The 24,117-nt window shown below is 45.0% G+C and overlaps 1 protein-coding gene across 2 annotated transcripts; it reads right to left on the reverse strand.

The window, feature by feature from the left end:
• Window positions 1-168: 168 nt before the first annotated feature.
• Window positions 169-24,042, reverse strand: TADA1 (transcriptional adaptor 1). 2 transcript variants are annotated; one of them, XR_010884834.1, is made up of 9 exons: window positions 23,912-24,042; window positions 23,680-23,771; window positions 22,450-22,515; window positions 14,466-14,563; window positions 11,259-11,468; window positions 9,385-9,536; window positions 8,221-8,383; window positions 6,977-7,212; window positions 169-2,709 (listed from the first exon to the last, which is right to left on the reverse strand). XR_010884834.1 is itself a non-coding variant. In XM_067300711.1 (8 exons), exons 1-8 carry the CDS (start codon window positions 23,983-23,985, stop codon window positions 7,060-7,062), a joined length of 1,008 nt encoding a protein of 335 aa, XP_067156812.1. In that variant the 5' UTR covers window positions 23,986-24,042; the 3' UTR covers window positions 6,799-7,059. The 2 variants fall into 2 exon arrangements, 1 of the variants encoding a protein (XP_067156812.1); XM_067300711.1 differs by lacking the exon at window positions 169-2,709 and having other exon boundaries at window positions 6,799-7,212.
• Between the last annotated feature and the right edge of the window lie 75 nt (window positions 24,043-24,117).

A 24,117-nucleotide genomic window follows, 5' to 3' on the forward strand; every position in this document is an offset into this window, starting at 1 on the left:
GTGAAGACAGCAGCCCTTCTGGTGAGATGAAAGCAGACCCAGCTCCTTCTCTCTTATCAAAGAGAAGTTTCAGAAGTGGCTGTGTCATTGCACAGAACAAGATACCTGATTCTGGGAGCTTTTAAATTCAACAAAGACATAACAAAACCCACCAACGGGAAACTGAAGTTTCAGAAATTCAAATGGAAACACTTTTTAATGATAACCAACCATTACAACACATACCCAGAGAGGCAATAATTAAGCTGATGTCTGTGATCCTTCTGATGAGGCCTCTTTTTGGAGAGGATTCCTCCAGTGGTTACCCTGTTACCAAACCCAGAGGGAAGAGGGCGAGCTGTCACACGCCCTGCCAGCCAGATATCCACCTCAGCTCCTGGCAGCAGCTCCCCAGCAGCCGATCCCTCAGGGTGACAATAAGGGCTTGACGTGCGACCAAGGGCTCCGCTCACAGGCTGTGCAATGGGGACAGCTCCACTATGTGCACGCACCCGAGCTGGAAATAGGGCCATGAACTGACGCTTGCTCCAGCAGCAGTGTTTATAGTTCTTTTGCAGACTGTAGCCCCACTATTGCAGGAGGCTGAACCCCCACAAGCAGAGTCCCAGGAGCAGCTCATACTGCTCAAATGCATAACCATTTGCCCTAAGTTAAACTGCCCTCAGACAGAACAAAAGCCCAAGTCTGGATCACCTGTGCTCCACACGAGCATCCTCAGACTCGGGATAGTCTGTAGCCATGCAACCCACATCGGCCAGACATTATCTGGACATGTAAACTCATTTCCTGGCAAGAAGTGAACTGAAAATATACCACAAAAAGCTTCACTTAAATGAAATGCTTTTCAGCAAAAAGCTTCTTTTATACAAGCTTCCTGTCCAAGCCCAGTTATAACCTGATCCTGCCTTGGCCTTTTGTGGTCTAGGAAGAAAAAAGGAAAACTCAGCATTTGATTAGTACCTTTGACCACAATCAAACTCAATCCCAGGGCTGAAGGCAGGTAACAGAAGTGGCTTAGTGGTGACCCACAGCCAGAGTTTGACCTAGAAGAAATCCACATTTCATTCGTGTCAGCACTACACACTCTCACCTGAGTGGTGTCTCCAGAAGGCTGCCCACGCCAATTAACAGGAATCCTCAGAAGATGCCAAGTCTTAAAAGAAGCTGAAGTGCCCTGGCTTCAACTTGCAGTGTGAACTAAGGTCTCTTTACACCTGAGGAAGGTAGATATATAAGGGGCTGAAGACACTAATGTCCATGGCCTGGCTTCACACTCTGTTAATTCATGGCTGCTGTGCAAACAATCCTCAGCAGTGCCAAGCAGGGGACATTTCCTTAAACCTGTGGTTTCTGGGGTGCGCGCATCTGTGCTTGCTCAGGGCGTGGAGAATATTGACCTTCTCAGGGACTCAAAGGGTACATTTACCTGATACTGCCTGGCTTTCCAGCCTCCAGAGGGGTGTGACATTCAACAGAAGTTTCATAAGCTCTTGGGAAGCACATGGCACAGCGGGACCTTACCCACGTCTTGCCAGGGCGGTGGCGAACAGCAAAACAATGAATTTTTCTAGCCTGCCTCTCCCTGCCAGGAGGGAGGGGGAGAGAGATTGCTTTCTATCTACAGCTGCACATCAGAACTTTTGCTGCCGTAACTGCGAGGCAGGCTTGTGAATTCTTCCTCTTCTCCTGCCAACCAGGCCATGCCAGCGACTGCACTGGGGTGGAAGGGTAACACCACACACAAACCTCTCAGAAGTGATTTCCTTCTAGGAGCCAGCTGAAGTTACACTGCCGAAGCACCTTCTGCAGCAGTATGAGCTGTGCCTCTTCCTGGGAGGGGAGCTCGCTGGCATCGTGCTGTTGCTACAGCACTGCCTGCAAACCCTTCTGCAATCCATCATCACCTACAAGTTCCTGAAAGGGAACAGCCACCACAAGCCTGTCTCTGCAGCTGCTTTCTCAGAACCAGGGAGAGAGTCCCTGTTTTGTGGAGACTTTCTTTGACAACTCCTGACAGCAGCAATATGTCACATGCTTCCTTCCACCTCAGGAGCCCAAGAGAAAGTCTCCTTTCTTAGTTTAGTTTGGTTCTGCTGGACAGCAGGGCATTTCCGCAGTCCCAGCTTTTGGTTCTTTGGTGTTCACAGTTAAGTGACACACAAATGCAGAGTTTGTGGTTTCTTCTTAAATGCAAGCATTCTCATTTCCTCATTTTCCTCTCTCTGCTAGAAGTATCCTAGAGGCCAAGGTCATCCCAGTATGAGGAAGGTGGCACAATGTCACCAGTTAAATTTCTCTGAGAAATCTGCTTTCTACAGCAGCAAGATGTTCTGTTATGGAAGACAAACAACTGTAACAACTGGGGTAACAACTGAAATCCCACCTCAGCTGCAGGAGAAGACTGAAGGCTGGGAGGAGACATGGGAGCAGCTAAGCTAAGAGAAAGGCAGTGGATTGCAGTGCATGTTTGATAACGAGTGCCATGCTCCAGATTTCTGCTCTGAAGCAGCAACAAGAGATGTTTTTCCCTACGTCAATGCACAGCACAGGTTTGGAGAAAGAGGGATGCAGGTCACCAGTCTCAGAAGCATCAGAGTCTGGCCATTTGGAGTGTTACAGAGGGATGTGTTCATGCCTCTAGGACCCTCCTCAGCATCCAGCTGGGAAGGCTTGGTCAGACTGAAGGTCAGATCTGGCAGCTGGAGCTGTCTGAGAAAAAAAAAATATATATATATATATACATACACACACAGGATTTTCTTTCTGCTTTCCACTCTCCCAGAGGCACTGACCACCTCCTAAGGTCAGACAGCTGTCTTCACCCAGCAAAGCTCTGGCCATGAGGGGAACCAGGTGGAGCTCTCAAGCACTTTTTCCCCCTCTTCCTGTGGCAGCTAGTAGTTTCCCCACTGCAAATCTTAAGTCTGCAAGAAACTGCAGAGTGGTGACCTACAGCACATTGCAAGGTTCCTACTGGATTAAGCATGTAGGATGCAATTCTTGCTATTGAAGATGTGGCAGATGATGTGCCATTTCTTGCCTTCCAACCCTCCATACAATACTCTGTGGTGAATAGGACAAGACATTCTAGGTCTAAGCTACAGCAAGAGACTGATGCAAAAAAAGGCGGAGGACTATGGGAAGTGTTCAGTGGTAAAGACTGCTGAACAGCAGGACAGATTGTCTTAAGAAAACACAAAAAGCTTCCGTCATTAGCTTTTAAGGTGACATCTGTCAGGAAAAGTTTAGGTCAAGCTGAGTCTGCTACAGAGCCAGCAGTAGAGAAGGGACTGGGTGGTTCTTGGGGCAGATGAATCTTTCATGGACACTTCCAAACCTAATTTCAGCAAGTGCTCTTTTGAGACACTGTTTTGAAATTCAGAAGCCTTGTTCATTTTACAGGGCTAACTACTGCAGTGAACACAGAAGTATGCCTCATCACACTGAAAGCCATCAGCCTAACACCTCACAAGAACCACCTCTTCCTTCTCTCATAGTCCACTAGGAGATTTTCAGACTGAAGAAACTACGTAATCCCCTCTCACCTGTCCTACTCCCTAGGGCAGCCAAAAAGCCTCCAAGCACAGACAAGGCAGCTGACACTGCAAAGTCCCTCAAAGACACTAGCTCACACCTCCCACGCTACTGCAGAAGGAGCCCTTGACCTAAGGCAGATCCTCTAGAGCCTTCCCCTCTCTGCTCTCCCAGAGTGGGGGGAAAGCCCCACGCAAGGGGTACAGCTATAAATCAATACCATCAACCTGCTCTCAGTGCAGGTCTCCAAGAGTATGGCTCTTGGGGTTCAGAGTCCAGCTGGCTGCTGGTTGCTAGTGGCACTCAGTAGTGGGGCCAGCACTCAGGGGTCAATACTGGGTTGATACTGTTTAACATTTTATTAATGACCTGGATGATGGGATGGAGCATACGGGCAGAAGTCTGCAGACGACACCAAACCAGGAGGAGTGATTCACACACTGAAGAGCAGGGCTGCTATTCAGAGAGCTCTAGACAGGCTAGAGAAATGGGCTGAGAGAAACCCTAGAAGTTCAAGGGCAAATCCCCAGTCCTGCCGCTGGGATGGAATAACCCCTTGCAGCAGAGCAGGCAGGGGACAACCGGCTAGAAAGTAGCTCTGCAGAATACGGCCTGGGGATCCAGGGGGGGAAAGCTGCCCAGGAGCCAGCAGTGCACCCTGGCAGCAAGATGGCCGATGCATCCTGGGCAAGGGAGCAGCCGGCAGGGCAAGGGGAGGGATCCTGCCCCTCTGCCAGGTACCGGTGAGGCCATCTGGAGTGCTGGGTCCAGTTTGGGCTCCCAGCACAAGGACAGTAATGTATTGGAGCAACTGCCGTGGAGGCCACAAAGGTGGTCGAGGCTGAAGCACACAACATATGAGGAAAGGCAGGAGAGCCAGGTTTGTTCAGCCTGAAGAGAAGGTGAAAGGGAGATCTTATTGTTGTCTGCAGCTCTCAAATGGAGGTTTACAAAGAAGAGGTACACAGGAAAAGATTGAAAGGCAACAGGCACAGGTACACCATGAAAAATTCTGACTAGAAGCAAGGAAAAACTTCACAAGGGCAGTCAAACATTGGAACAGGGACCAGGGAAGTGGTGGCACATCCATCTTCAGAGATGAGTAACATGCTCTAACTTTGAAGCTAGCCCCTCTTTGAGAAGGGGGGTGGACAAGACAACCTCCAGATGCCCCTTCCAACTAACTTACTTGAAAAGTTAGCACCACTTCTCACAAGATCTCACACTTTTTGGGTAAGTGCATTGAGAACATGTGCCACTGTTTTCGCATCTGTGAAAGAGGGCTGACAGGATTTCCTTACTCAAGCCTTGATTGTGTAGCAGGTGCCCTGGTTAACCCATTTTCTTCAGTGTGGAACTGATGACTCAGCTCTTCAGAGCAGAGGGCTCTGTCTGCAGAGCCTTCTTCCTAGCACATGCAAACAGAAAGGAGCTTCTCGTGCCTTTCTTGTGCCATACTTAGTATTTTGTTTCAGAACTCACTTCTGATACTGTCGGAGGCTGCATGCTTCCTTCAGACCCGAAATCCTCAGAGCTGCCCCAAAGTTTCTAGCAAACAAAATTAATGCTTTCATTTTATACCAGAAACATAATTATCTGGGAAATCCCCCTCCCACGCCCCAGAGTCCGTACTTTGGGTGACTTGCTGATCTCACCACATTCAGTTACCTGGGTTCAACGTTGCTTTTAAAAATCATCATGTAAAAGTCACTGGGGTCAAATTCTGAGCTGATGGCTCATTCTGGGCAGTTACATATGCTTAAATAAACAAAAAATGGCAGCTAGGAGAAGGGGACCAAGACATCTTCAATCTCCTCTCTTGCACTCCACTCCTGCTTAATCATACACTGCCGTATTTCAGGAGACATGACCTACCAGTGCACGATTGCTCTCATCCTGCCAGGCCTGTGGTAGTTCTCCGCTGCTGCCTTCCCCAGCTTCTTCATAATCCCAGGACATTCTTCTTACACAGACAGCCACTGATATCTGCATGGGCACTGGCTCTCACTGTGCCTCACTCCAGAGCACATCCCTCGAAGAGGGTAAAGGAAAACCAAAAAACACAGTGACAGCTGCACAGCCGCTTGCTTCAACTCTGGCCCAACAAAGCTACGGTCATGTGGTTCAAAGGAAGTTATTAAAAAAAAAAAGCACAGATAACTAGAGGGGACCTGCTCCCTCTTCACTTACAGGGGAGCAGCACATGTGGAAAAAGAAACTGCATAGGAAAGGGGGGAAGATGACAGCTCTCCCATCCAAATACTTCCCCAAAGGAGGAAAAGCAGGATGGAGGAGAGCCATATGCCTCACCTTTCATATTCCCACAGAGGAAGCTGTCTTGACCCCACCCAATGGCACAATGGGAACAAAAAGCCATCTCATCCTTTGGGAGATACCTGCATATTTGTGGTTAAAAACAGGTAATATAGAAGTTAACTTATGAGAATTCTATAAAACTGCTTAATAAGCCTGTTCCCTTCAGCATCTGAGGAGGATGCAGCTGACTCATGAAGACAGTAAAGCACCCAAAATAAAGCAGGTGGAGTTCCCCCTTTTATACACAGATCTGCATGGCTCCTGTATACAGGTGACTGTATATTTTTTTGATTAAGTAACATAAGATATCTTATACATGTTTCTCTTTCACCCAAAGATTCTGCAACACTAGGATACTGAATTGGTGGCTCTGCTGTATGTATGTAGAAGTTGCTGTCCCACCTTGGGGATGGTCAAGCTGCTTGCTGGGATGGCTAAATTGTTAGCTGTGCTGACAGGCAGAGAGACTGCCTCTTGACACAGGTCCAGACAATTCCTGCAACATTTGATCACAACTACTGCATGACAGGGATGAGAGAGGGGGACCAAGCTGATAGGAGAACATTACTCTCAACTCTGGGTTTTTTTGCACATTGTGGTAACTGATGAGATTCCTACGATAGCCAGCATACATCTTTGTTTTATAATACAAAGCAGTTCAAAACACAAGGCAAAAAGGAAAGGTCTTTTTCTAGCTTGTTTTCTCAGATTTTCTAATCAGAAGTTCCCCTGGTATAAGAGGAACAATGAATTAATTATCTTCACTTCCCAAGATTCCATCTTGTTTCCAGGGAAGCGAACGGAAAAGATCCCACCAACTGCAACAGAAGTTGGACAAAGCCCCTGGAGACTGTGCTTAGAAGGGAAACTGCCTGAGAGGGAAAGATGAGGAGATAGATTCCACATGCTCACAAGTGAAAACACAAATACATCTTCTTTAAAAGCAACTCTTTCCACCCTTACATTTATTTTTCCTAAAAAACAGTCTTTACAAACAAATTTCGTTTCCCCTTTCCAATTCAGTGGGATTGCTGCAAGCACTCCACAGCACACCGCTCTGATTAAGCGGACAAAGTGTACCACAACTCAGTCATATTTCCATAGGAAAAGGTGACTCATAACTTACGTCTTCCTTGAAATGCTGACACAGGTTTGTAAGAAGCATCCCAGTGTCAAGTCCAAGGAACAGCAGTGAGCAATCTCCTGGCTCTAGCAGAGCAGGAGGCCCTCTTTTGCTGCCAGGCGCTGGCGATGAATTTTATCTTGCTGTAGCTCCTCATGGTTTGGATGCCAGAGTTTCATGACAATTCTCTCAATGTTTAGAGCATAGACAGTGTGTGCAGGAATAACTTCTTTGTGCACCTGGAGATACATGTTAGAAAAGTTTCGCGCTTTCATACTCATTTCCCAAGGCTGCCCAAGGCAAAACTGGCCTCTACTAAAGGATGAGCAGAGAACCAGCCCTGCAGAGCAAAAATGCAGGCTGTCATATGCAAGGAGAGCTGTAACTTGCCAGCACTGCCGCACTGACCCACACAGACCAAGTGCCTGTTCCAGTGTTTTGTGAGGAAGTGAGATGGCAAGAAAAATCATCATTCTGCTCCACAATCTTGAGGTCAAACAACTCTATCTGACCAAAAATACGACATGAATTCTTGAGGTCACAGCTCTTACAATGAGCACTCTGATGCCACAGCCTTAAGACAAAGTCCCAAGGCCTGTTCACAACAGCATAGATCAAGGGAGGATTTCTTGCAGCTAGCTTTAGACATCTAAATTAGTCTGCACATCCCTGGGACTGATGAAGAGGGAGGGAGGGACAGAAAGCCATCTCTATAGGAGAAGTCATCCAGCCTACCTGAGATTGGTGGGCATCCAGCCCACCCAAGGTTGGGGTGATCATAGGTAACTCACTGCAGCAATCTGCATGCCAGGACCAATTACTCTAAGCACCCAGGTGGAACATAAAGAGAAATGTGACATGCCAGGCAAATCATTTTGCTGCATTTCTGTCAAAAATCTCAGTCTAGATCAGTTTTGGCATGATCACTGCCATCTTTCTACAGAGGAAGAGCTCACCCTTCCTATGGCAGCCATAAGGAAAGAGAGGGATTTCTTCATTAAGCCTCTGACAGAGGGAAGTAGAACAGGCATCAGAGCATGGGTGACTGTGCATCAATAGTTAGCTAATGGTGTGAGCAAGCCAAAGCCACTGGCTGCAAACAGAACTGTTAATTTGAGAGGGAAAGAAGGAAACAGACTTTAGGAGGAGGAGACCTCCATGCATTTGAACCAGATCTGAGAGACTGGCAGCTGGTATTCAGGACAGCAATGCCCTGAGACACAACACAGCATAATGTGAATAGTTACCTGCAATGCCTCGAAAAGGTCATACATGTTCACTGGAGGGAGAGAAGCTGGTAAGGTGTCTCCAGAGCACGCTAATAGTAGAGCTGCTTGCTGCTCAGCATCATCGGGTGGGGGCTGGGGAGCTAGACTCTGACCAGCAGAAGGCGCCACACAGGTTGGAGGGCTGCAGAGAGAGCAGGTAGTAAAACTTTTTAGTTGAGAAAAAAAAAGCACTAGCTTTGCAAGTAACATAGCAGGGGCTTGGCCCCTGAGCTTCACTTTTCTATATTAGTTGATTTAGGCCTTGTCTACATAAAGTTATACCAGCTGTAATTAAGATCTTTAAAATTCCAGTTTAACAAAATCAGTGCAAATTGATTCCCAACATCAAACCTGCTTTATAGTTGATGCTGATTTTGCTACTTTTATTTACAGTCACCAGTTTCCACCCAGCATAAGAAGTGAGGCACCCACATGAAATTAAAAGACATGAGCTGTTAGGCAGAGTTGTCTGGAGTGGATTGCATCTGTAGTTTTTGTAGTGCTATAACCAAATCTTAAAACATCTACGACCTCCTGCCATCTGAGAGCAGCTCTGTCATAGACAAACACAAATACACACACACTGCCAGATACACGGCATAAGCTGTTTGACATTGACACTTTGGAAAACAAGATGACCTCGGAGCTCTGCTAACTGGAAAGGGCTGCCAATGAACTGCAATATATTTGGATGCAGCAAATGACAGAATGGCAGGGTCCTCCAGAACCTCACTGACACCTCATTCCTATGGCACAACAGAGGTGTCCCCGCAAACGCAGGGCTCTTCTGCCCGAGGACCGCTTCCCTGAGGCCAGCAGAATTTCTGCGGCACTCACTAGAGCTTCCAAACAAGTCAAGATTAACAGAACATTCAGAGTGCCAGGGCTCAGCTTCATAAACTGATGGACAAGTGCAGGCAAAGAAGAAAGACTTAACATTGTCCTAAACTCTGCTGCTGAGAAATCCTCACATCTTTACTCCTGTTTAGCAGTCTGGTCCTCCGTACTGCTGCTTTCTTAGTGTGTGAAAATTAAGTAGCATTACTAACAGACGCTGCTAGGTAGAAAGAGAAACTGAATAATGGAATAGCTTCAGGGCTAGCAAATTAGATTTGAAGTTAACAGCTTGCTGAGCTTCCTTACCATTCAATTAAATTATTATAAGCAACAACACTGTTCTTCAGATATGGCTGAGGGTTAACATTGCTTCCGAAGGCATATTTGAAATGGCCGTCTCTTAGACGATAGGCTTTTCTCCTGGATATTACAGATGTCAGAATATCCTTAAGATGGTTCTGCAACAAAAAACCTTTTTGTTACACATGCCAACTTACTCACCCTACCAAGCTACTGCTGTGACAAGTGCATGACCAATTGGCAAGACAGAAGCAGTGCTGCTATAGCCACAAGGACCTAAAGATGTAAGGGAACCAAGATCTGGACAGGATACAGTACGTTCTAACTACCTGATACAGTTGAATAAAGAATACATGAAATCTCAAAATTCCTCCACTATACTTAGCATTTCTTTGTAGAAAAGATTATAAAAGAGGCAGTGAACTGCATCATATATCTGTCCAGAGAGACAATTTTACAGATTTCTTCTTAATCTGGAGGGAGGAGGGTGGAAGCCTCCCAAATCAGCAATACAGTCAGATAAAAGTTGAATTAGCTGCAGCCTACAAACTACTTGAAGTGAGTTACAAAGATGGCAGCCAAACTCTTCTCGGCAGCAGCAGGCAATGTAACAAGGGACAACGGCCACAACTTGCATCTGTAGAGGTTCAGGTTGGACATTAGAACAAACTCCTCCCCCAGGAAGGTGGCACAGCCCTGGGACAGGTGGGGGATCTCCATCCTTGGAGGTTTCCAGGATGTGGCTAGCCAAAGCCACGGCCAACCTGATTTAGTGCAGGGGACAGTCAGCCCCAAAGTGGAGATGGGACCAAAGACCTCCAGTGCTCCTCCTTCCAGCCAACAATTCTGTGCTTGAACTTACAATTCATCTTATGAATATCATCTAACACCGGCATTTTTCAATTATTTATTACATTAGTGCATCTTTTTCTTCTGCTTTATTCTTGTAAACCAGCAAAATATCAAGTCAGCAGTTCATTACACTATGTTACACAGAAACATTATCCTATTTACAAGGAGAAAAGACAAAGAGGGCACTGTGTATTAGCCTGTGACGCATAGTTTAACATGTGATGTGCTGCTTCCTATGTTAAAGAGGTCTCTCAAGTGCCAGGAAATCCCCAGCTGCAGATCTCTTTAGGAGAGTTAAAGGATTTCATTATCAGCAGTAGATGTTACACTCACACTGGAATACTTGCCCTAAAACTACAGCAAAAAGCCACTTTTTCCTCTTTTTCAGACTGTGCAGGTGCCTTGAAACTGTGGGAGAAGCAGCACTCTGAGGAAAAAAGCAGGCACTGCTTCTTAATCTAGCCTCACTCCTGGATGAGGAATTCAGGTCGGCCTCTGAATTGTGACTCAGGGAAACCACCTACAAGCCAAAGCTCCAAGTAATGGTGGTATCACACAGCCCCGGCTCAGACATGTCAGGTAGCACACTACTGATGGCCAAAAACAGCAGCAGCAAGCCCTTCACCTGCAGATATTACACAATTCTGCCACTTCGCTTCCATGACAGATACTTTTGCCCACAATAGATTATTTTTTTAATAGAACTCTTTAAACTGGAGCTGCCATTCTGATAATGCTTTTAAATGACAAGAACAGCATTTTCCAAACCAGCCTCTCAAGTATGCCTTGAGTTCTTCATAAGCAAATATTTCAAAATTAACACTTGCAGGCACAAATCCAAGACTGTGTGTCAATGATGCCACAGATCTGGAATCCCTTTGATTCTGATCTTATTCCTCCCATGGCAATTAGGCAATCAGAGAAACATTTTTTTTCCCCCCCACTGAGGGACACCACCTCCATACTGTACACAAAGCGTTTCGTTGCTGGCGTAATGGGAATGTCACTGCTGCCCAGCCCAGTCTCACCTCCACAGCATAAACAACAGCTGTCACTGCTTCCTCTGTGACGTTGTCTAGCCCGTGCTCATATGCAGTTACAATCATCCTTCCTTCTAACTGGCCACGTGTAGGAAGCATCATAGTATGGGAACACAGCTTCAAATCGTCATCCTCCTGAGGATCCTTTGCCACAAATTGCTGGGCTCCAGACAATGGATTCTGTGGCTGGAACCGATGCTGTTATCAACATAATATTAGAACATAAGAAGAAATATGTTTGGTCAGACCCTTTGGTTCATCTAGCCCAACATCCCTTCTCCAACTGGAGAGCAAGTGTCTAAGGAAATACATAACAGCAGGACAGAGCAATATTCACCCCCAAGATACTCTCCCAAACCCCAAAAGTTTGTGAGTGAAGAACTCCCTGAGCCAGTGCTGGTGTCCTTTTATTTAACAGCCTGTGAAGTTGCCCAGCAGGACCTTGTACCATCTAAATCTCTGGTGTCCACAACATCCTGCAGCAAGATATTCCAGTGTAACAATGCCCTCCATGAAGAGCCATCTCCTCTGGTTTGCTCTGTCCTTTCCTCCTGTTAGCTTCCGTTGATGCCTCTAATTCTCAAATATGATCACTGTTCCTTTCATCTCTATTCACCTATCCAGGCCAGTCATGATTTTATGGACTTTCACACCTCTCAGCCACTCCTTCCATACTGAAGAGTTCTCAGCTATTTAGTCATTTCTTGTACAGAAGCCTTTTGCTATTGGGCAATAAGAAGGGTATGTATTTAATTACTAACTGTACAGTTTCCTATCAAGATATAAAATCATGATCCTAAGCTTGTGTGATTCTTAAAGTCATTTTTCACAAAAGCATAAGGCTTTAATGCAACAGGTTAGCCAAATTCCAGTTTTGGATTTTGTACTCTAGACTCCACATGCACTTTCACATCTTACTCCAAGCAGCGCTGTGTTACTGAACAGCCACTGCTTCTGAGATGGAAAATGGCTATTACTCAGGACTAACTCAATTAGTTGGAAGAGAGAGAGAGGAAAAAAAAACACCCCACCACACAACTTGAATTCATACCACAAGGTGGCAACCCACAGTTCCCAGGCCATGCACATTCCCATACAACTCTGTTTTACAGCTGGCAGAGCACTTGTGGTAGCTTCTGGGAAGCCTCAGTCTCCAGGTGGGGGTAAAAAAGCCAACAGGGACTGCTGATCCTTGGTCCCAGACACCTGCTCAGCCCAGCCCTGACCCACAAGGGAACAAGAGGGCACTTGCTCATGAAGTACTCCCAGAACTCCTATTCCTCAGCTCTGCAAGGCACAAATCTCATTGCTCTGCAACAAAAATTCCCATCAAACTCTTATAGGGCATCATGACAAACCCATACTTGAAATATAAACAACAAATACAGAGCTAAGTGGATTTCTGATGTCTCAGTTTCAGGAGAGAAAGGGGAACTGCTTATTATACTGTCCTTATTCAAAGGACAGTGTGGCATTTAAGTCAGAGTGAAAACCAATCCACCTACTAATAATGTGAAAGGTTTTCATCCCAGTAATTCTGAAGACTTAGGCTTTCATTACAGGAAAGCTACATTCCTGTACGCCTGGAGGAAAAAAAATAAATAAAAAAATTTTTCAAAACAGACAACTCCAAAAGGAACAAGGTTTGAGAAAGCAGAAGCCAAATGGAATGAACCTGTGGTCATTCACACAGTTGCTATTCTGACCAGTGAGGGAACCATCAAGAAATATTAAGGCACTTTTAAGTTCACAGTACTGAGGAATTCCACTAATAGCAGACCCTTTATGTAGTACTTGCCACCAAATGTTCCAGGAACACATGTATAAACATACACTAAAAATGTGATGTAATGCGGGAGTGTTCAAGTAAACCAAATTCAAGACTTCCACCACACATGACAGCTTATCAAACTCTCCTTTGATTATTGTAACTTTTCAGCAATAAGCAAGAAATTTTAAAACAAAAATAATGGAATGTTGTGACAATTCAGGTCACAACTACAAACAGCACAAAGCATTTCTGCAGTTTGAGTACAATAAGCTTTCAGCTGGATTCACAATCCTTTCCAACAGCTGTTCTATGAAGCACACATATAACGTCCCATTAGAGTGCCTCAAAGTGTGGTTCGCAGTTTGGCTGAGCCAAGTTAACTTCTCACAGCTGTAGAAGGGGGACGGAGGTTTCACATGCCTACCTTTCTTCCCTACCCTCAGCCATGTGGCTGTCCCTCCTTCCTTTGCACTGGCTTTGGCATTCATCCAATCACAAGGAACACTAGATCCAGCTGAATAAACCAGCAAAAAAATGCTTCCCCCCCTCACCCAGTTAGTTTTCTGCCTTGTAAGTGAACAAACCCTATCACTGTGCAGTCAGACACCTGACAAAATTGGCACAGGAGGAGAGGAGACACCCTCCCTTTCAGCAAGCTGTTAATTTGACTCAGGCTGTCTCATGAAATCCTACCCATGTCCCATCCTGATCCTCCTTCATACCTCCTTCATCTGGCAGCACAGAAACAACTTTAGAACAGGCTTGTCACCATATCAGATCAATGTAAAGAGCCTTTGCTGCAAAAAAGGACTGGATTTTGTGTGTCTCTCCCCCATCCACCAGGGGATAGCAACTTTGCAGAAGAGAGTTTTTACAAGGCATTTTCAGTTCTGAAACAACTAAGTCCACTTAAGGAACACCTTGCTTCTAACCATTCAGACTGTATGAAGTCCTGTGGAGGGCATCATGCATCAAGGAATTCCACCTGACTGAGAATAAATAGGAAATCACTCTTGCTTCAAGAGCTTAGCAGCACTGTGAAACAAACGAGATTACAGAGAACATGAAAGATGAACCAGCCTATGAAAGATCTGTCCAAGTGTTACTGGAGTGGCCACAGAGCAAGAGTTGCTCCTTCTTGTTCCTGAAATAAAAGTTTTTGCCACTTTGACATTTAGGTGTTCTTCCATGTATTTTCTGGTGTCTTAAAGCCAGGACACACTGCAGCCTTCTGTGGAGAAGCTTCCACATGAGAGAGGAGCAGCTACTAGCTCCTGCTCCAACTCAGAACAAATCTGACATATGCCATTTCATGTGAAACACTTTCACCACCCCTGGTAGTAACAAAAACCATTTACCACACAGACCTCTTCATCCCCAAGACAATTTCAAAGAGCTAAGACCAGTTGACCACAGACACTTACATCAAATTTTTGTCGAACTGAAGAAATCTTTTTCTTTCCTTTGGGCTTTCCAGGTTTAGTTGCAGAGCCACCTGGCCATGGCAGAGATCCCGCACCTTCTATGAATTGGGGGAAAAAAAAGTTGACAGGTGTCACACTTGATTTAGAGCCAGGATGATCCTGTCAACATGAAAAACCCTAACCCTAGGCCCCCATCCAGGCTCAAAACCCAAAGCCATGAGCCAGAGGAAGAACAACTCAGGGCAAAACTCTTTCAGCAGCCCACCCCATTCTTTGCTAGCCCCACTGACTCAAGCCCCCTACTTCAGCAGAAATTTGTCTGCACACCACATAAAAACTAACGGCAGAAGGAGAAAGATGAGCCTCCAAGGAAAGCCACGAGGAAGGAATAAGCCATGTTTTGTCATGAAAACAGCAGATACTTGCCCAGAGGGGCAATCTTGGATCAGGGCAGATGCTAGTCAGGGCAATACAGGCAATCTGACTCATTACATCTGCCCTTACAGTTTCCCATCAGCTTTAGCAGGCTTTATCTTGGATTCATTAAACACCAAGGATAATCGTTCTTGTTGCACTGAAGTGGAAAGGAGAGGGTGGGAGAACTGCAAAGGCCATGGAGCCCAGGAACAGGATGACACCAATATGAACAGTGAGCTTGAAACTGTCTGCAACCAGCAAGGGAAGATTACTGCATAGTATATCAAGAAAAATAAATAAATAAATAAATCTAGCCAAATCACCTTGAGGAGACTGCTCAAAAATCCACTGTATGTTGTTTGATAGCTAGCTACACCTACAACAGGCCAAGTCATGTCTTGATAATCATACAGCTCTTGGCAAGGACAGTCTAGCAGATTTGCTACCAACTGGTTTACAAGATTTGTATCTGAATGAGAATTGCACACATCTGCGCTTAAGAAGAGATCAAAGCTGATGCCTACGTGTGTGCTGTCAGTGAAAAAGAAGTACTGCTTCTTGCAACCTAAAGACCGGACAGCCCTCTTGTGGCTACAGAGACAACCTCTACTTCATTTCACCAGTACTTGCTTCCTTTGGTTTTGCACAGAAAATCAGCATCCTTCTTCCTCTGGAGCTCTGAGCAGTGTGCCCAGTGCTGGGGTCACCAGCCAACTCCAGGGAGCTCAAACAGCATGACTTAGAAGGCACACCAGTGGTCTCTGAAAGGGAGGCTGGGCTTCTGCTGCCTGACGGCAGCACCGTGAACTCTCAGACGTCTATTTCCTAGCCAGAGCTGAAACGAAGATGGCATCTGCCATTCCCTCCAAATTTGGGCAACACATCACAGCAGGCATCCCATGGCTCACCATTCACAGATTGGCCTACCTCAAGCATGTGTGCTGAGCACTGACAAACACTCAGCCAGTTCTGCTATTCTCTCCTGTTACCACAGCCTGCCAAGGCACAAGACCAACTTCACACCAATCTGCTTGCCCCAGGCTCCTGCAACTGTATCTGATTTGCTGCAGTCTGGAATTCATAAATACAATCATACTGCAGCCCTGTTTCTAGGAATGAGGCTGGCTGGAAGTCCTTGGCTTCATGCAGCCTCACACACTCACAGGTGCACCAAAAGCATAGTGTCCTGTGCCATGAAGGAAGGAAGGGGGGGGGGGGGAAATCCACACCACACAAACTTCTAAAAGATGAATTTTTAGAATCAGGCTAAAGCAGAGGATGCAGATGAAGGTTATGAATGATCAGCTGTTAAGAAGAGATTAGAAACAGCCTATACATTTAGAGACATGGCATATATCCCCTTAAAAAAAAAGAAAATAGCAGTTTATTACAAAGTTTAGCTACATCCTATTAGTGATGAGAAATCCATACAGTTTACAGGGAAATCTGTTGTCAAAATCCAATAATCAGTTCCAGGGAATTAAAAGATAATAATTAGACCGTCTCCCAGAATTATAAAGTGATATCACTATGTCACTATTCATCAAGAATATCCTGCTAACAAAGCAGCGTGGGAAAGCATCACGGACAATTATCACGGACCACTGCTGCCCTCCACTGAAATCTCAAGATTTACATTTTAGGATTTATCAAAATATTGCTACTTTTCCCCCAAGATATTTTGCTCTTTATAGAAAAATCCTTTCTTTCCTTCTTTCCTGCATACTAGGTCAGGTCCCTTCTAGGAAGAAGGGGTTTGGTGTGTTAAGGACAAACACAGAAATTGCCTAGCCCATTTCAAAGCTTCCAGTAAAAACACCTCTCATCAGCTTGTAATGTTACCCCCTCCAGGCCTTCCTCCTTGTCAGAAGTCTCACACAGGTCTTCTGTAGCCTCACTTATGAAAGTATCCTTAGGTAAGTGTGTGCCTAGATGAAAGTGGAGTAGCTGGAGACAGAAATAGCAAACACAATACCCTTCACTTTATCTGACATAATGTGTAATAGGTTACAACAGAGTCCTAGTTTTAAAAATTACTAAAAAAAAATTACTGGGGAAAAAAAAAAAAGAGAGAGAGAGACTTTTAAACTAAATGGCAATTAAGTTTTTAGTCTTTGATAATAGGTCAGAAAGATGCAACTCTGAGTCTGAGCTTGCAAATTTAACAAAAATGCAGCCAGATTTAGAACAGGGAAAGGGTGAGCTACAATTTCCTATTTCCCATTACAAGAGCCCAGGGCAGAATTTTTTGGCTCCTTTCTAGGTTTTCATATTAATAAGCCTGACTGGTACCAGATGAAGAAAGCAAAATTTCCCTCCACTATTCTAAGAAAAACAATATCTGCCTTCCTGGCCACAAATAAGGCAGCTGGGGCGGCTTAGGCATGAAACTTGAGATATTAGTATTTATTTATTCCTGCCAGCAAGAGAATTAGATGTTAACAGATCATCAGCAATGGCTGCTGAACTGCCCTCAAAGATGAGCAATAGATAAGAATGTTTTTCTAAGAGCTGCCATGTCTCTGTGGTGATGACAGCAGACAACACAGACAGAATATGTCAGGTTTTCCTGATGCGCTGAAACAGCAAAGCACAAGGGGAAAGAACTAAGATACATAGAGAACAGCAGCCAGGCACAGAAAACATGCATTCTTTCCTCCCCTCCATTTATTTGACTTTCAATATTTTATCTTCTTGCAGGGATGAAGATTTAGTCAAATATCCTCTGATGATTCTTCTGACAGAAATTCACACTCCTGTTTTCTTCCTTGCACTCTTTCTTTTACTCCCTTCTCCACCCTCCGGAGAGAAGCAGCACATAGGCAACCTAAGCCTGCCTTTCACAGCTGGCACTTTTTTTTTATAGTTTGCCCTTAAAGCAAAACCTGAGGGCAACCCTGATAAAACAAAACATTCCTGCTATCCTGGCAAGAGTTTTAACTCTCTGAACCAACTCTTAGCTGGCCCAAGATTATTAGTAACTAAATGCTTTCATTACTAACTCAAGTGCTTGCAGTTGTTTAAGTTTTATTAAATTAACTTTTAGCTAAGGAGGAAGGTAACCAAGTGAGATGTATCAACTCAAGAAATCTTGCTAACTTGATTGCTTGCAATTTTCCACAAACAAGATAAGCTTAGTGAGCAAATACACAAAGGTTAAGAGAGGTTTTAAACTGGATTTACTCTTGAAAGAATTCCTCTCAGAAGAGAAAATCCAGACAAACTCAGACAAGCACTTCTGAAAATATCGTTAAAAAGAGAATACCAAAGAAAACAGTTTTCTTGTTATGGGAAGTCTGCCACACCACTCAGGTTTAGGATCTTCCAAGCAGTGCTTCCTCAGGATCCTGCTGTGTCCTCAGCAGGAGCTGAGCATACATTAAAGAAAACTGATCATTCTTCACATCTGAAAAGATAAGAACCTTCCCCCCTCTCCATTACCAAGTCCTAAACGTCCTGTGTCACACAGGATGTTGAATTGGGACTTGAAGTTGTGTGACCAATAGCCTAAGCAGATAAGAGATGGAAGTGTAGAGGCTTCTTTCTTACCAAAGGGTCATACTCACCCAGCGTTCGCTTATAAGCCCAGGCAGAACCACCGCTATCAGAGGTGGCACAATTTGGATCAGATGGGTTTGTTTGTATGATTCAACAGGTATTGAAGTACCTTCTCCAAGGCTTCCTACTCCAAATGCTACAATATCAAGTATGCTTGTAATACTTACCCCCCCCCTTTTTTTTTTAAATATGAAATGGCATTTTAAAGATGTGTTTTTCCTCCTTGTGTCTCTCACATGAGGGTGAAAGCTACATGCATCAGCAACACTTGTGATGACATGCCAAGCACATAAGGTGCACTACTTTAAAATTACTTGTTGCCATAAATCATGAAGTGAACACCTATTTTACATAATAGACAGTGGTGGAAACAAGACCCTGTTAGCTTTCCATTTTTACACAGGAACTACAGATGTCATATGGGCATCTAGGGAAAAAAGTCTCTAGACATATCATCCAGTATTCCATTTGTACTGCACTTGCCTGGACTTGCATACACAATTCACTAAGCCATGTACAGGAGACTGTCTAGTAAAATACACGCGTAGTAGATCTACCAGTTAGCCAGTCAGTGCCCAGACTGAGGTGTCTCAGCACAGATCAGCTCCAAAATCCTTGGAAGATTTGTACAGATTTGGCAACTGAGGAGATCGAGACAGAGAGACTCCAGAAGGGACTATCAGCATGTACTGTTAACTGCCAAGCACCAAACCATGTCTTAAGAACACGGACATGATCAAATTGATTTTTTTTCCAAGGTGGTTTATGCAGATCTGCAGACACCAAGTCAACAAAAGCCTGCCTGGAAGCACTGGAGGTCGCCAGCTAGTCAACACTTAGCAAGGTAGCTGGTCGGCTAGCACTAGCACTTGGTTACATGCTGTTGCTAATCTGTTGAAGCATTACGAAGCAGGGTTCTTTAAGGGCTCTGAGAGAAAGCAGGCTTGAACAGGACAAGAGGCAGAATCCTTGCAAGGACTTGAAATTTAGAAAGGTAATAAAGAATGAGTAGCTTTCACAGCACATGGAAGGCACCTGGGGAGTGCAACACTGCTTTTTGCTGGGGCTCATACTTTTAACACATTCCTGGACAGACTTGAAAATGGGGTAATGGGGCACTGATAAAGTTGGCTGACAACCTGAGCTATTCAAGCCAGTAAAGATGAAGCCTGTCCAAACGGCTGCAGAACAGTTACATGAAACTAAATGACTGGGTGATAAACTGACAGATGAAATTCAATACAGTTAAGCATAGGGTGGTCCACACAGGAATAAACAACCTCAACTTTAGCCACACAGTGATGAGCTTTGACCTAACTATCACCACTCAGAAGCAAGACCTTTAGGTTGTGACCTCTATTACTATGCTCACATCAACTCTGTGCTCAGCAGTCATCAGAAAAAGCCAATCAAATGCTAGCAAGAGAGAACGTTGCTTCGTCCCTACATAAAGCCAAAGCATGCCTGCACCCTGAATACAAAAATCTGAACAATAACAGAAGACCAGAAAGCTCAAAGGTATGGAAAGGGCTCCATGCAGGAACAAAGTAGATCAGGATTTGTCAGTTTGGAAAAGAAAAGGCAGGGTGGGAGAAAGAGTCAGTAAAGTTAGGAATGCCCTAATTTATCCATACCTATGATGGATAGGAAATGACTTTGCCAAGTGAGGTAAACCTTGCTGTAAAATACTGAATGAGCTTTTAGTACCACAGGTTCAGAAAACAATTGGAAAGTGCATAAGGAAAACAAAAAACAAACAAAAAAAACATCCAAAGCAATGCTAAATCAGGGCATATATGAACCACAAATTTCTGAACACTGGCAACATATATCTGGGGAGTTTCGCTGTATTAGTGCCCTATTTCTATACTTTAAGTGTCTGCTAACATCCACCATCTACCACTGGTATGACAGGTCTAAGCCAAAGAACAGAAGATGGCCACAGACCTGCAGGGTGTGTTTTGTCACTAGTGCTGGGAACCCTGGGACACAAGACCAGCTCCTGGCACACAGGCAGGTATTCATAAAAGGTCCCAAGGAATGGAACAAGCGATGGGATACCAGATTTCAGAGGCACAAGCCTTCAAGTACATACCAGAGAACATTTAAGTTCTTGATGAAGCTATATACAAAACTAAAACAAGCATATAGAAACAAACAACATGACAGAACTCCTACTTTACCACTCATAAATCCTTTCTGCTTCATATTATGCTAAGAGCACTGTAGAAAACCAACTGTGGCAAAAGGAGGCGAACGACTTCAGCCTCTTTCCACTGCACACAGTGTGTGTCATTTGCTGGCAACATATTCCTTAACATTAAGCATCAGTTTGGAGTCAATTCCTGCAACATGAATTGATGGCACTGACAGTTCAAAAACGATGCCAGAGAGCTTGGACACTCAGCAAACGCCTGCATCACTCGCATTCAGAACCATCCTGAGGGTCACAAAGTGCAGCCATGTCCGTTCCCATCAACTCAACAGCAGCATGTGCACTAGCACTTGATTAAGCAAACAGGGATAGGGGAGATACAGGCTGCTACCAGCCAAGAGACTGGCAATGAAGGGGAGGATGTGCAGGAACATTTCAAAGAAGATTTGGAAGATAAGACAAATCATGTTCCACACATATACAGTGTTTTACAGGAGTCAGAGAACATCAACACACTTTCATCAAGGAAAAATAGAGTTTCTTTTTTTTTTTTTTAAATAAATTAAACAACCTTTTAGTTCTTAACTTAAAAAAAATCTTATTTTAACTAGTAAATACTGAAAGATCATAGCATTATTTTTTGTATCATATTAAGCATTTTATGGAATATCATTTGGATATAATCACTAATAATAATCATCATCATAGAATGAAATGTCTTTTGTCTAAAGATCTACAGATCTGGAGGTCTTCCAAAAGCATTGCTAGACTCTGCTGTTTCAGGTAAAACTCACAGTGGAATTGCTGCTCTTGACCTTTGTTTTATAATCCAGCTGTAAGCACTGTAAGGCAAAAGCAACGAGCAGAATTTAGACATAAATTTTCTGAATTACATGAGTGCAGACAGCTAAAGAGGACCAGACCGGGACTCAAGAAAAGGTGCCTGTAAAGCTCAAGAGCAGACAAAGCAAATTCTGAGACGGGAGGTAATATTTTATTATCCCAGATGGCATAGTTGAAGAACTGTTATGACACAATAGCTCTGGGTAGCCATAAATTTAGCATTTTTCCTTCCTCCAGCTACATCAGGCACTCCCTCATTTCTAAAGCTTTATTTCTCAGATTTTAGCCTGTCACAGCTACAACATTCTCTCCCTAACCACACAGCATTTTCATGTTCTAAATTGCAGCTCAATTATCGTTCACATCAGATCTCTAGATTGAGATATTTTGTTCAGTATTCAAAAGAGCTATCTTGTCACCCTGACAACAACCTTTCTAAACACTTAGAGAGTTAAAGAGGTTAATCATCACAGCTGCAAAGGGCTGAAGTAATTGGCTATGGCTCAATTAAGATTTCACTGTAAGCATCCATAGTAAGCATTTTTCTATCAGATACATACTTGATTCCAAGATCAGTCAGGAAAATCCAGCTCCCCCAAGATGTTCTCCTCAGAGAGGAGAACAAAGAGTATGACCAAGTCCAAAAGAAATAGGAAGCAATAAGTAAAGCAGTTCAAAGACAGCAAAGCAGTACCTCCCCTCACACTTCAGCTCTCAGCACCTGTGGCCCAGCAAATACCCAATCTAGAAATCAAAACAGCATATTGCAAATGGCAAATGAGAGCATTAGCCTCTAATCAGGTATACAGTTTATTTATAAAATCACTACTGGATCATCTGGATCACTACTACCTAACACAGCTTCTACTATATGGCAAAAAGAACATGAATATTGAGGCCCAGAAAGTTAGTTTGCCTTATACATATACCAAAAAAAAACCCCCACACTACTAAGCACACAAGTTCAAAAGCTCTATCTGTTTATTTTTAATGATTCTTCTTGGGACTTACCTGGTGCAGAAACCAAGATTTGGCATCGGGTAAGGATAGCCAGGAGGAAATCATTGTGAGAGTGGACTGTGTAAAGACAGACAGTTCATTAGCAACACATCAGAGTCCAGCAATCATGAAGTAGTTTGCTATGCCTTCCACAGTCATGTTCTCCCCACACATTTCGCTGGCTAGTCACACTTTCAATTTACATTTTTAGAAAGATTTTTTTTTCATTTGACTCAAAATTTACATAGGAGAAGCTTTTCATCGTAACAAAAGGAATATTACATGGCACAAAAAAAGTCACTTCTGGCCACCGCACCACATGAGTTATAGAAATCCAGTCTTAAAACATACAACATGAGAAGTTCAGTGTATTCAGTCAGTGAAAGAAGATCAGTTTTCCCTTCTCCCATGGAGATTTCTGGTAGCAAGGCTTTTGGTTTTGCTTTAAAAAAAAAAAAAAAACACACACACACACACACACACACACACACACCACCACACACAGTGAGCTGGCCAGGAAGGTTAAGTTAAATCAACCAGTTTCCTGATAAGATGCAATTTCCCAGCAGGGCAACTGAAACACAGAATGAGTAATTATGCACTAAAAAGAGCAAAAATGAACTTTAGAGACCAGAGTCAGAAGATTATAGCATATTATTTGGCCCTTGAACCAGAGACGCGACAAGCTCCCTGCCCTTCCCCTCAGGGATCACAAAGGAGAAAATTAGGAGCTCCTGCACCACTCTCAACAATACTAGCCAACACTGGCAGATCTGCACTAAGGCGATTACAAAGGAATCTCACCCTGCAGAGCTCCACCCAGGCACCTGGGGAGAGGAGGAAGGAGCTCTGCCTGCTGCACAACTGCTTAGACGAATTCTGGATTTCCCTCCCTCACTCTAGCCAAAGCATCGATCTAGTCCCAACCAGAGAGAGCACCAGATGGAAAGCACTGGGGCTCTACAGTAGCACAAAAAATGTCTTTTCGGTTGCCAGCACGGCATATTTTACCTACACAGCACAAGACCAAACTGCCCGTCAATGCTGGGGCCAGAAAGGGATTTCCCCTCGCCACCCAGGGCAGCTCCCACCTTTCCCACGCGGCTCCCGCAGAAACCTCGGCCGCTCTTACTTCTCCCTCTCCGAGAAGCCCCTGCACAGGGGGCGGCGGCGGCGGGAAGCCGCCCCGGGCCGGCGCCCCCGGGGCAGCCGAGCCGAGCCGAGCCCCGGAGCGCCGCTCACCGTTGTCCTGCGTGAGCAGCCTGCGCGCCTCCAGGTCAAACTCCTCCTTGCTGATCTTCTGCTTGAACCACAGCTTCAAGTTCGCCCAGTACCTGCGGGCGAGAGGAACTGCTGCACCGACCCGCCCGCCCGCCCGCCCGCCGCGGGGCCCGGCCCGGCCCGGCCCGGCCGGCGCGCAGGCCCCGGTGAAGCGCTGCGGCGGCAGCGCAGCCCCCGGCCCCGGCGCACTCACTGCTTCACATTCTCGCCCAGCGCCTCGCTCAGGCTCTTCTTGGCCGCCTCCAGCTCGCTCACGTACGTCGCCATCGCCGCCGCCGGACGGGCTGGCAGCACCCGCGCCGCCTCCCTTCCCCCCTCCGCCCGCCACGTCGCAAAGCGCGCCGGGGGCCGCAAAGCGCGCCGGCGCCGCCGTCACGTGACAGCCCGCCGTGCCGCCGG

Source organism: Apteryx mantelli, chromosome 8, assembly GCF_036417845.1.
Source record: "Apteryx mantelli isolate bAptMan1 chromosome 8, bAptMan1.hap1, whole genome shotgun sequence".
Classification (NCBI taxonomy): domain Eukaryota; kingdom Metazoa; phylum Chordata; class Aves; order Apterygiformes; family Apterygidae; genus Apteryx; species Apteryx mantelli.

Coding starts and splice junctions, on each gene's coding strand:
- TADA1 (XM_067300711.1), bottom strand. CDS start 23,985: ATGGCGACGTACGTGAGCGAGCTGGAGGCGGCCAAGAAGAGCCTGAGC. Junction 9,537..11,258: donor CTGTTGTTTATGCTGTGGAG/GTGAGACTGGGC, acceptor TTTTTGTTGCAG/AACCATCTTAAGGATATTCT. Junction 7,213..8,220: donor ACCTTTTCGAGGCATTGCAG/GTAACTATTCAC, acceptor ATGTATCTCCAG/GTGCACAAAGAAGTTATTCC.